Raw genomic sequence first — 13,083 nt, 5'->3', positions numbered from 1 at the left:
AAGCTATATCTTTCTACAAAGTTCAGAGTATACGAATATATCCTAAAACCACACAATCTTATCAAAATATCACTTCCCTTCTCCACTCCACCCCACTCCAAACAGAATAAAAACAGAACAGTGGAAAAGTTAAAGAGTATCCCCCAAGTATTTCTCCTCACGTGCTATGTCAGAACATGTTGATCAGATGTAACAGATTGTGTTCCATCTATTTAAATGGCTATCGCAAATGTTAGTGAGTTTAGCATTCATTTTAGGCTGTGATTTTTCAAAAGGACTCCATGTTGGCCTAGTTCTGCTCCCATTGAAATTAATTGTAAAAATCCCATCTAGAAGGAGCAGAGTTAGGTCAACACGGACCCTTTTGAAAATTCCATCCTTAAGTCTTGGACAAGCACAGTCCATTAAAGGAAATTATGAAAAGCCTGATTTAAATGGAAAAATACAATATAAACACTTAAAAAGAAATCACTGGATTTTACTCACCCTGATATGCTATTATCCATGCACATTTGCTAGTATTAAAATTCTAGAATAACCCATACTTGGTATGGGTCCATTTTAGTGATGTAGGATGAACTGCTGAATGAATTGTGACAAAGTGCTCGTTGAAACGTTTATATTGCCCCTGAAAGGAAATATCACTTGTTTCATTACAACACAAATTACTGTCAGGGGCAGCTCCAGGCACCAGCGCAGCAAGCGCGTGCCTGAGGTGGCAAGCCATGGGGGGCGGCCTGCTGGTCACCATGGGGGCGGCAGTCAGGCTGCCTTCAGCGGCGCACCTGCGGGAGGTCCGCCGGTGCCACGGTTTCGGTGGCAATTCGGTGGCTGGTACGCTGAAGGTGCGGGACCGGCAGACCTCCCATAAGCATGCTGCCGAAAGCCGCCTGACTGCCGTGCTTGGGGCGGCAAAATACATAGAGCCGCCCCTGATTGCTGGGATGTCCCTTGTCCGCTTTTCCTATTGGAATGGTCTCCTATTGTATGAGTGAGCAATTGTATTGACGTCTGTGGGCTCAATTCTCTTCTGCATCAAAGCTTGCTCTGCACAATGGAGAGGGGAATGCCATCAGGAAACTGAAGACTAGAAAACATGGTCTCTTTGTCAGTCATGCCATACTAGTACTATATTTTGTTCAGGATGCAAAACCAATAAAAGCAGTGAAGTGATTAGAGCAGGTTTAATGCATTCTGCTGATCCTACAATAGAACAAATGACTTATCTTTGGGATTAAAGCTGTGCCACCAGTGGGGATGCACATGGGGGTATGGAAACAATAGCACAATTTGCAGATATACAACTTGTAGCATACCATTGATAGAGGTGTCACATGACACAGCAAGTGTTCAGTATAAACATCAAGATCTAGCTATTGTAGGTGCTTCTGTATTCCCCATTACTGTAGTATCAGAGCACTCACAATTTTTCATGTATTTATCTTCTCGATAACCCCTGGTAGGTAAGAAAGTGCTGTTATCCCCATTATATAGATGGGGAAGTGAGTCACAAAGAGACTAAATGACTTGCCAAAGGTCACACAGGAAGTTTGTGAAGGAAGAAGAAATTGAACCAATATCCTAATGACTGGACTATACTTACTCTCTAATGATTTTTATTCCTTTTCCTGTTTCTTTTTTTTTTAAGAAAAGAGAGGAAGAAGAGAGGCAGAGAGGTGAAGAACAGATACGACAGCAAGAGGAACTTAGAGCAAAAGAGTTGTACTTGAGCCTCAAGCAAGCTCAACAGCACAGCCAACACAGTGAACATGAGGACCAGGAGTGGAAAGAACAGTGTGAGTAAACTTAATCGATGAATGAATATGAAATATGCACAAATCTTACCTAAGCACGTGCAAAGTACCATGTGGAACCATAGAACCAGTCATACGAGTGGGGAAGCTGCTCTTTAAACAACCATGGAAAGAAGCATTTCTTTCTAGACAAATTTGTCTTTTGTGAGGTAGATTCTACATCCAGCTTTCCAAAATGCCCCAAGTAAAAAAATGCATTCGTGATTTTTTTACCTTGCGCAGTACAAGATTTCACACAATTTTGCTGCAAGCAGCCAATTTGTCCTTATGTTGCAAATTTCAGTCACTTTGCCAATTTCATATTTCTTTCTGCATAAAGTTGCATCATCATTCATTTTCTGCAGTGGAAGCTACCTCGTGCAGACAGCACCATAGAAAGCAATTTCATTTTTTTTGTAAAGTCTGATGAAAAAAAATTCTGGCCATCTGTATTTGAACATCTTATACTAGAGGATTCAGCTTTGAATAGACAAAAGTTGTTGTCTCATGTTGATTCTAATATGGCTATTTTAAGAATTCCTTACAAGCTGGTGGGCAAAACGCTGATGTCCTTACTCTGGCAAATTTCCATTGACTTCAAAGGATTGTTTTAAATCACAGTTCTGAGCATGATCTAGAATAGATCTTTATGACGTTGCTATCATAGCAGCATTTTTCATTGTGGTTCCTAGCCACACTGAAGTCTTTTATAAATATTATCAGTGTGACTGACAAAAATTTAGAAACACAAGAGTAGCTTGTGTTCAGCTATAGCCACGTAGAGGGCACATCCCATATGTGACTGTACAGACTGTATATAAAGTTCCCAGTAGTTTTGTATAAGTGTGGTCTTAACAGGTTTCAGGGAATAAAATATGGTTAGCTGTCTCTTTTATATAGTAATAACTCTGAGATATACTGTATGTTCCCCTTTAAATGTGCGACCTTCCTGTTAATGAGAAAAATTACACATTTGTATTGAGCGAAGAATGTACTTTATACCCGTTCACCTACATTGATTTGATTACTTAACAGAAAAAGAGGAAGAAATATTTAGAAGGTTTTAACTTGAACAGCGACATTGAGCTAATTGTGTTTAACACAAAGATTAATAAAGTAAGCACTTAAAGTGACATTTATCTGGGTCAAAGATAAGCGTGTGTTGTATGAGATAATTCGGTAACTCATGAAGTAGGGAAAGCAAAGCTACAGAGGTAGTGTGCTGTAGTATTGCTAATTTATATATGTTAAGAGTAAAGGAAAACCAACAACAGTAAAAGAAATACCTCAAAATATGTGAAGAATGTTTTTGGTTTTTTTGTTTGTTTTTGTTTTGTAGTTTTATTCATTCATTGCAGGAGTTCTTGGAGACTGATTACCAAAGTCCTGTATCCTGCTATTCATATGAGACGAAGCCATTAAGTACAAAATTAATTTTATATTTAAGATACACTTCCGGCACTATCCAATATGGTAGCTGGCTGCCATCTATTTTGACAGAATAAATACTCTATAGATTAAATTTTCCATGAAAAAATAATTCCCTGTGAAATTATTTAAATCCAGGATTCTGTTCATTTGAAAAGGTAAAAGTTGTACTTTTGTACTCCAGGCCTCTAAGGGATTTGGTGAGGAGTGGGGAGAGAGCGTTTCACTTCTGAAATGAACAGGACTATTCCAGGTTACACCAGCTGACAGTCTAGCGTTGCCAACTTTCTAACTTCAAAAAACCGAACACCCTTGCCCTGCCCCTTCTCCAAGGTCCCGCCCCCACTCCCTCCCTCGCTGTCCCCCACCCTCGCCCACTTACTCGTTTTCACTGGGCTGGGGCAGGGAGGTGGGGGTGCAGGAGGAGGCTCCAGACTGGGGCCCAGAGGTTCAGAGTGTGGGAGGGGGCTCTGGGCTGGGGCAGGAGTGTGGAGTGTGGGAGGGGGGAGGGCTCTGGCTGGGGGTGTGTGGGCTCTGGGGTGGGGCCAGGGATAAGGGGTTTTGGGTGCAGGAGGGGGGCTTTGGGCTGGGGCCAAGGGGTTCGGAGTGTGGGAGGGGGTTCTGAGTTGGGGCAGAGGGTTGGGACACGGAAGAGGGCGCGGGCTCCGGGCGACACTGACTTCAGGCAGCTCCCAGGAAGCGGCAACATGTCCCTCTGGCTCCTATGTGGAAGGTTGGCCAGGGAACTCCACAAGCCCCACCCCTGCCTGCAGGCGCCGCCACCCCTGCAGCTCCAATTGGCTGATTCCCAGCCAATGGGTGCTGCGGAGCCACCCCAGACGCCCCTCCCCCTAGTAGCCAGCGGGACACGCCCTCCGCTTCCTGGGAGCTGCATGGAGCTAGCTAGGCTTGGAGCCTGCCTGCCCTGTTGGTGCTGTGGCCAATGACATTTTTAGTGGCCTGTCAATGGGGCTGACTGGAGTCACCAGGGTCCCTTTTCGACTGGGGGTTCTGGTCGAAAACCAGATGCCTGGCAACCCCATGACAGTCTGGCCTAGGGGATGGTATTTCAGCAGCCCACTCAGATGGTGGATACAAGAAACAGAGGAAATTTGTAAGACTGGTGTCAAAAGAAAAATATTGCATATGGAAATTGGCAACATAATAAAATACTACAAATTTTACTGTGTTTAATTTTTTCTGTTTTTAAAATAATAAAAAACAAAAAACTGGATAGTTTTTTGGAATGAATGCTGCAGCATAGGGACTGTGGTAGGGGAAGAGGGAAAATGGGGAAAAAAGGAAGCAGTTTTCAGCCAGGGTTTCCAAAATGGTTCTGAACACAGGTTTTCCTAGTCTGCACTTAGATTGTGGCCAATCAACACTGCTTTGATTGCATCATTTTCTGATGCACATTGTCTGCAAGAGTTTATTTTTGTAGCACAGGCGAGTCTTTGGAGGGAGTCTAAATTAGTGTAACTTGCATTGTCTTCTCTTATCCTGAAACTGTATGCTCACAAACTTGGATGCCCTCTACTCCTCCACAGACTCTCTTCAATTTACTTAGCATCACAGCCACATGCTAATGAGTAACTTACACCCATACCTGTCATTTAAGTTCTAAGTTTGTCTCTCTGGGCTTGATTTATCTCACACACCAGTTTCATGTTGGTAGAAGTCCATTAATGTCAATGAGGTTACTCCTTCTTTACACTGGTGTTGTTGATAGGAAAATCAGGTCCACTGAATTGAAACAGGTCTAAGTTAGTGGAACTCACGTGGGGAGGGCTGGAAGAGGGGAGCGTAGCAAGAAAAGTAACTAATAGGAGCATTTAGAATGCATATGTGAAAGTAGGTCTAAGGAATTCTAAAGGAGTGTAATGCCACCGTGCATTCAAATTCAAAATTTGTTCCTGAATGCCTCTCTCCACGTTTGAGGTGGTTCTTTCTGTTCAGGTTTTAGGCTCCCATTGCAACATTGTGGCAAAAGTTTACAGTACTGTTAGGCTTGCAGTAACTGTGTTTGGCTTTGTCCTAAATACTAAATAAATAAATAAGTAAGCACATGCCTATGCAAAGGAGGCACTGTCAGATGCAGCATTAGCATCTTTGCCATTCTGCACCTGCTGTTGAAGGCACATTACCCATTAGGAGCTGGGCCAGGTTCTTCTTGAAGTCAGCCCCCTGCACTCAGCAGCAGCAGGGGTCACAGCTGAAGAGGAGCAGCAGTGCTAGTGCATCTGTTGTGGAGGGCAAGTGTAGCAATGATATTGATGACACTACTAATTTATTTAGTAGATGGAATTTAGAAAGGAATGAGGATTCATCGCTCATCATCAGATTATTTCTCAGCTGTTTATTGCCAAAGCAATAGGCATAGACAAAGTGTTGCTAATTTTAGTTTCTGTTGTTCACTTCAGTTCACTTGATTGTGCCAAATAACAATAAAAGCCCTTAGAACTGCTGTAGTGTCACTTTGCTATAGTAATTGAAATACATATTTTTAGTGCTTTTTAATAGACTAAATGTCTAGTGTGGAATATCTTGAGTAATTGCCACTATAAAAAACAATTGATGTTATAAATGTAATTATACATTTAGATTTCACATGCTGGACATATGATAGGAATGTCTTGGAGAGCAATTGTGAGTTGATACACTTGTACCCTTCTATACTTGTATTAGCAGAATAGTGTATTAATGGAATAATGTGAATAAGATTAGTGAAAAAGAGCGAACCAAGAAGTCCATATTTCAGTGTGCTTGTAATGACTAATAATAGCATGAGACTAAGAAGAAATGGAGTTAGTTTGGGAGATAGGCAATGTATAGATACTGTTCAACTTTGTTCTTAACCATAATAAAATCCATGTCATGGATTCTCAAGGCGTTCATGAGTAGTATTATGTTCCAGTCTCTGTAGTGATCTGTGCTTATTGCACAGTTGCAAACAAAGGACTTGTAAAATATCACTGGAAAATTGTTTAATACTTAGGGCAGGTCTACACTAAGGGCGGGGGTCGAACTAGGGTACGCAAGTTCAGCTACGTGAATAGTGTAGCTGAATTCGAAGTACCCTAGTTCGAACTACTCACCCGTCCAGACACCGCGGAATCGAAGTCCGCGGCTCCAAGGTCGACTCCGCCACCGCTTTTTGCAGTGGTGGAGTACCGGAGTTGACCGCGGCGCTTCCGGAGTTCGAACTATCGCGTCCAGATTAGACGCGATAGTTCGAACTCGGAGAAGTCGAACTCACCGCGTCGACCCGGCTGGTAAGTGTAGACTAGCCCTTAGAAAAATACTATTTGTGGAATAAATTATTTGATGGAAAACAGCAAAATTTACTGAGCACTATGTTAATCAAACACTGTTTGACCAGTTCTATTAATCTCCAATGTGAACAGTATTACAGTATTATTAATGAGAGCAGAGTGACTACTGCAAAAAAGTCTGTACATTTTTGTTTGAATTTTTAAGGGAATTCGCTTAGATTGTGTGAACACAACTTCTTTGTGTTTGCTTTCCATACAAATTCAAGTGAACATGTTTACTGGCAGGAATGTTTGCTAAAAGAATGATTTTTAAGCAAATAGGCTCCTATTCAGCAATGCATTTAAGCACATGCTTAATTTTAAGTATGTGCTTGAGGCTCATTGCTTTCAATGGGCCTCAGAGCGTTTTGTTGAATAGCTTTACAGCTTTAACATAAGCAGATTGTTGACCAGGAGCCATACTGCAGAATATTTATAGGAAGTCAATTTCCAACGGGGGAAGAGAAACATACCACGTGACATATACGTATACTCAAAATGTTGAATTTTGAATTTGAATATTAAATAGTCATTATGAACTACTCATAAACAAGCTACAGACAAAGAATTATTAACAAGGGCACAGCTGAAGCAAAAGCTTTTAAAATTGGGATGCATATTCATGGCACATTTTTTTGCAGAACTCACTCTGCTCCAGCTGTGACTCATAGTGCTTCAAAAGCACAAAATAGACCGTAAAAATGGAGAGCTCCTAATCTTTCGCAAATGATGTGACTCACTCGAGATCAGTCCCAGCACTGCATGAATTAATTCACATCTGTATTAAAAAATCTAGTGTTAGAATCCTGTCAGAACTGTAAAAAGAGGTTTTCCCGAGTCTACATGGAAATATAAAAGTCAGTGCTCTATTTTCAGTAAAAAGATAACTTTGGCATGTTTAGAAAATTGTAGGGAAAATTGTAAAGTGATCTGGAATAACTAAGGCCAAATCAAATCTCAGCCCAGATTCAAAAGCTCCACTGTTCCAAGGTTCCAAGCCAGTTGGTCTCACTCTTACAAACTGTGCAGATTAGGGTTACCATACACCTGGGTTTTCCTGGACATGACCTCTTTTTTTCTGATCCTCCGCCCTCCATCCGGGTGGATTTTTCAAATAAGAGGAAATGTTGGGGATTTTTGCGGAGCAGATGGTGCAGTTCAGAAAGAGCCATCTCCACATCTCGATTGGTCCTTCCCCTGTATCCACAACTGCCGGCAGAGCCGTCCCTTGGGAATGGCAAATTGCGCGACCGCCCGGGCCACCCGCTTTGGGGGGTCCCACAGGCAGGGAGGTGAAGTGGGAGGTGGGTGGGCGAGTGGGGTGAGGAGCTGAATGAAGAGACAAGCAGCAGGTGGATGGGGGGCAAGGAGGAGCTCCCCTACCAGAACCTCCCACTAGCACCTCCCGCCCTGTGGCGGGTCCCACCGATCAGTGCCCTCCCCGCCCCATGCAGTACCTGTCACAGATCAGATGGTTTGTGGTGCCAGGAGATGCTGGGGGGGAGGGGAGAGGAGCGAGGGCGAAACGTGCTTGGAGGGAGTTGCAGAACTGGGCGGGGAAGAGGTGGGGCAGGGGTGTGAAGAGGCAGGGTGGCGGTGGGGCCTTGGGGGAAAGGGAGGAGTGGGGGCAGGTCCTAGGTGAAGCCAGGGGGAGCACCCCCAGCAGAATAGAACCTCGGAGCCTATATCCTGCCCCCCCTCAGGGATGCCCCTGACTGCCAGATCCCACCCACCCTGGCTTGGCCTGCCAGGTAAGCACCTCTCGGCCAGGCTGCCTGTCCCGCCACAGGCTGGCTAGGAGGGGTGACAGGGCCAAGTCCCAGCTCCCCACCCTGTGGTGGGGGAGAGGCCTGCAGGAAGGACTGACTGATGGGCTGGCACTGTGTCCCTGGATTGTGCCATCTTCCCTGCCACTGTGACAGGGAGCATGATACTGCTCCCCACCTTGAGTGTGAGGTACCCCCTCTAATCCCCCCCAAATCTGCACCCAGTAGACCCCCCCCAGCACCTTCCAAATACCCCCTCCAGCACCTCCCAACTATACCCCCTCCAAATACCTCTTCCCAGTACACACACTCTCCTCCAACTCCCCAACTCCTTCCCCACCATCCCCCGGCAATGTCCTCTATTTGGTAACTTGAAATATGGTAACCGTAGAGCAGATTCTTCTCTCTTGTCTATCACACCTGAGTTGAAGGAGAATGTGCCCTCCCTTGCTTCTGGCAATACTATAACCTAATAGGAAGGCCAAGGATAGGGTGGTGAACTTGGACTCAGACTTTTGAGACCAGGGTTTGATTCTTGGCTCAGCCACAGGTTCATGTATGACCTTAGAAAATCTACCCTGTTGCCTCAGTTCCCAGTTTGTAAAATAGGGAAGATATGAGGCTAGCATCCCTTAATAATGGAGTGGGGCTAGGTACTATGGTGATGAGGTTCTGTCACAGGCTGGCTGGCCCTTTAAAGCAAGCCATGCTCAGCCTTGCCTGTAGCCAGACAGCTATCCTCCAGCTGTGTGTGTTGGAGATATAATTATAATGTCTGACCCCAGCTGCAGGAGATCAGACAGAGGATTATTTAAACAGAGCTCAGGCTAGGAGGAGACCCAGGAGAGACAAGCAAGGGGAGTTCTCTCTCTGGGAAGGGTCTGTGGAAAGTAGGCTGGAAGAGACCCAGAGGGAGCCAGCTGGCTATGGCAGGGTGGCTGAGAGAGGGCCTGTAAGTAGCAGGAAGATCCCTAAGGGAAGCCACCAGAGTCCCCCAGGAGGGGAGATAGTAGGGAAAACCTGCTGGGAGAAAGCTGCATCAGAGAAGCTCTGTAGGGCTCAGGAGTAGGGGCTAAGAAGCAGAAGGCTTCATGCAGTCCAAGAGGGGTAGAAGAATTTTTGGTTTAGATATTTATTTGGATGTACAGTTGGGCATTTTGTTACCCAGGAAGGGATTTGTGCTACCTGCTTCTCAGCTGGAAGGCTGAGTGATGTATGAAGACAGATTACCTGCAGGGGTACTGGAGGAGAAAAGCCCTGCACAATTGCACCGTAACACAAGGGGGTGCAGTGATGATGTGTGCGCATCTTCACGGGGCCAGGGGTGTACTTAGAGAGAGGCCAACCTATGCTGATGATTCAGAGACTTTAAGACCAGAAGAGACTATTAGACTCTTTAGTCTGACCTTGGATGATTTTATGCTCAGTGGCAGAGTGGTGTTAGCAATACACAACGTGTAGCACAGAGTATCTTTGGGCAGTCAAACAGGAAAAATAATTCATTCATACAATGAATAATACCAGATGTCCAAACTCCTTTTGCCTTCCTATTGACAGGGTGGGAGATGGAAGGCTACAATGTGTTCTGAAAGATAACAAGTGGTGCAGAGATTGTAGCTGCTGCATGTATAGGCATTCAGCATGACAATATCTGCACTGGTCTTGACCCTAGCATAAAGAGCTGGAGAAGAGACAGAGTCAGGTAGGGCACTGAGAATAAGGATTTAGTTACCCAGCTGTATACAAAGGACGAGGAAACAAGAAGTATTAGAGATACAGGGCCAAATGCACCCTTATGCTTCCACGAGTGGCATTCTGAGTGCACAGAAAAGCACAGCAAGGTGAGGACCAACCCCATGACTTGCATGGTCCTGCTGACTGCCTTGAGTATGCTAGCTATGGGGAGGGTGGGACCACAGATGGCCTCTCCCCACCCTTTCATTTCCCCTTACCGGCCCTGGGTATTCCAGGAATAAATTTAATGCCACTGACCTTCGATCATTAGCTCCTGTTCCCTCTCCCCCTCGGTGGATTCCCTAGAGGGAGGTCATTGGAAGCTGTGGACAACATGACAGCACAGCTCCTGGAACAATTATAAAGACATAGAGCTTCTGTCAGCTTTTTCAGGGAGCTGTGGGTGTTGGGAGGCTTAAATCCTGTCTTGCTCTGAGAAGGGGGGAGGAATAGCTCAGTGGTTTGAGCATTAGCCTGCTAAACCCAGGGGTTGTGAATTCAATCCTTGAGGGGGCCACTTAGGGATACAGGGCAAAAATTGGTCTTGCTAGTGAAGGCAGGGGGCTGGACTTGATGACCTTTCAAGGTCCCTTCCAGTTCTAGGAGATTGGTATATCTCCAATTATATATATATATTTTTTAAGGTGAGACAGGGAAAACTGTGCCTTTTTCTTACTGACAGAATGTTTAGTAGGAGGCCCTGCAAGTCCATGTGTATTGTTGTATAGTTTTTCTGTTACTTCTGTTAAGAAATCTGTAGTGAGGACAATTGTAAAACACAAAAAGACAGAATTCAGCCCAGGTGTCACTATGAATATATGTGATAAAATATAAGAGGGAGGAAGGGCTGTCAGTAGGAGACCAAAGTTTCTCTGGAAAAGACTTGTGAATGTTAACGTTAAACCGTTCCAAACAATGCCACTCTGCCTAAGAATGCCACTCTTCATACAAAGGGCAACTCCCTGGATGGTAAAAGTGTCACAATATCTTTATATGAACAGGAAATTGTAATATAGGTTACTGGCCCCTACCGATATACAAGCATTAGCCAAAGTAAGGATTGTAGACACCTGGCCATGTCTCTGTTGAAGTACTTGTCTATGGCTGAGTGAAATGGAGCCTGTAGATGCTTTTGCTTTTTTTCTTGCCATTCTCCCCCCTTCTTAGATATAGGCAGGCTATCCAGGGAAGTCCAATATATCTGTACCAGTGGACCCTAGAGAACTCAAGATTCTTTACTGTATTCAGAACTCTGGTTCTAGCTGTGATACAGCTGTGACAAATGATGACTGCTCTCTGCCATTATTTACTTACCATGCAGCATTGCACTTAAGACTTATCTTCATTGCTACTGGTGGCATTATTACAAAGACAATGACCATATTTAAAGCAACCAGTGTTTTGTGCCTCATATTCTTAAAGATAAAACAGAAAAGCTTTCCAAGTAATACTGTTGCCCCACTCAAATTACATATAGGAATTTGTAGGGTGAACAGTGAAAACTGTTTCTCTGTTTTCCATAGTATGCAGTAGTTCAGTACTCCACCCAGCTGAAAATTCAGGGTGAATTTTTAGATAGACCCAAAGTATTTACCCAAACTGTAACTCTACCAAGTGTATAGATGAAAGCACCAGACTGAACCTGGATAATTTTTCTTGGATCACTTATTAAATCCAATCTCTTTATTTGCTTCCACTACAGCTCACCCCTTAGCTTTTGATGTTACTAAACCTCCAAAGTTTGTGGACATTCGTTGGTCCCTTGTTTGCTTATAGATTTTCTTGTAAGGTCTGCTCTTTCTTTTATAATTTCCTGGCTCCATTGAGTGTTTCCATAATTCACATAAATCAATATATACTTATGCTTATTTCACCTCAAGAGTGAAAACCAGAAGCAGGCAAGCAGCCTCATGAAATGTGGCTGTCTAGCAGAATACCTGCATGCATGCATTGCCCGTCACAGGTATCACTGCGGAAGGAGAGAGGTAGTGTATGTGCTGCATATACAACTATGTACTACACATGCAGAGCCTTCCTTGCTTTTCAAAAATCTTGTATGCACTAAGAACTGCACAGTGGGTATTCATTTATCAACTCCCTTTTTTTTCTAGTGCCTCGAGCCCCATTTTGCTGGTTTTTGAGACATAAATATCTTTAGGCAGGCAAATTATTCCAGTACAGAACAAACCCTTAACATCCAGCGAAGCAAATATTAAAGAATCAAGCTATTGCCTCCAGTAGCAATTATCAATCCTGCCATGAGTATCCTGGCTTAGAAGAGGGCTCTTGGAGTTAGAACAAATATGCGTATACTGTGCATTGCAGTGGCTGAAAGGGTATTACTCTTAAGAAAAAGTGTTCCCCCATCAACGAATAGAGGAGCAAGTGAACAACGTATTGCGGACAATAGGGCTAGCAGCCATTGGAAAGTACTATGAGAGAAAGGTGTGATAAGAATAAAAATATTTAGACTTATAGTGGACACAGTTAATATCCTCTATTGTTAAGGTAACAAAACCATTTTCATTATGGCCTTTTGTTTCTAGGCTTTCATAATGTTAGGAAACATTCTCATTTTGGGCAGGTAACTCACACTAGTGATGGTGGTAATAGCTTCTGCTTTATGGGACTATCAGTTGTAAAACGGTGATGAAACAGCTGTGAAATTCTTAACTCTGACCTTTTGAACACATAAGTTCAAAATGAAGAGTGCTCAGGAGGCCTCAGTCATGGATGTCTTGCCTCTGGTGGCCTCAGTCAAAGATAGCAGCCCTGTCATTTTGCAGTGTGGGTGCAGATCAAGCTGCTAGGCCCAGGTCAGAAGGTCTGCATAGTGCAGTATGGATGCAATAGCATGGCTGAGACCTGGGTCCAGCAATTGTAAATAAAGTTTTACAATGCTGGGTGGATGCTCAGGCGTGGGCTTGGAAATACCAAGTCTGCAAGCCCAGGTGCCACAAATCCGGTTGTACAATGCAGTGTAGACATACCCTTACAACCCCTACTACAGAGCTTGGTTCTCGAGTTGTTGAGACTCAAATTTTATACTGC

At 44.0% G+C, this 13,083-nt stretch overlaps 1 protein-coding gene across 4 annotated transcripts in view; it reads left to right on the top strand.

Annotated features, from left to right (window-relative positions):
• SH2D4B (SH2 domain containing 4B) overlaps positions 1-13,083 on the top strand; it is a 118,072-nt gene that overhangs the window by 42,080 nt on the left and 62,909 nt on the right. For all 4 annotated transcript variants that reach the window (XM_039481835.1, XM_039481836.1, XM_039481837.1 and 1 more), the window contains exon 4: positions 1,649-1,796. In XM_039481835.1, coding sequence (XP_039337769.1) covers positions 1,649-1,796 — 148 coding nt within the window. The remainder of the gene's footprint in view (positions 1-1,648; positions 1,797-13,083) is intronic.

This window comes from Mauremys reevesii, linkage group 7 (genome assembly GCF_016161935.1).
Source record: "Mauremys reevesii isolate NIE-2019 linkage group 7, ASM1616193v1, whole genome shotgun sequence".
Classification (NCBI taxonomy): Eukaryota; Metazoa; Chordata; order Testudines; family Geoemydidae; genus Mauremys; species Mauremys reevesii.
The sequence above is the reverse complement of the archived record's forward strand: the minus strand, read 5'-3'. Positions and strand labels throughout refer to the sequence as shown.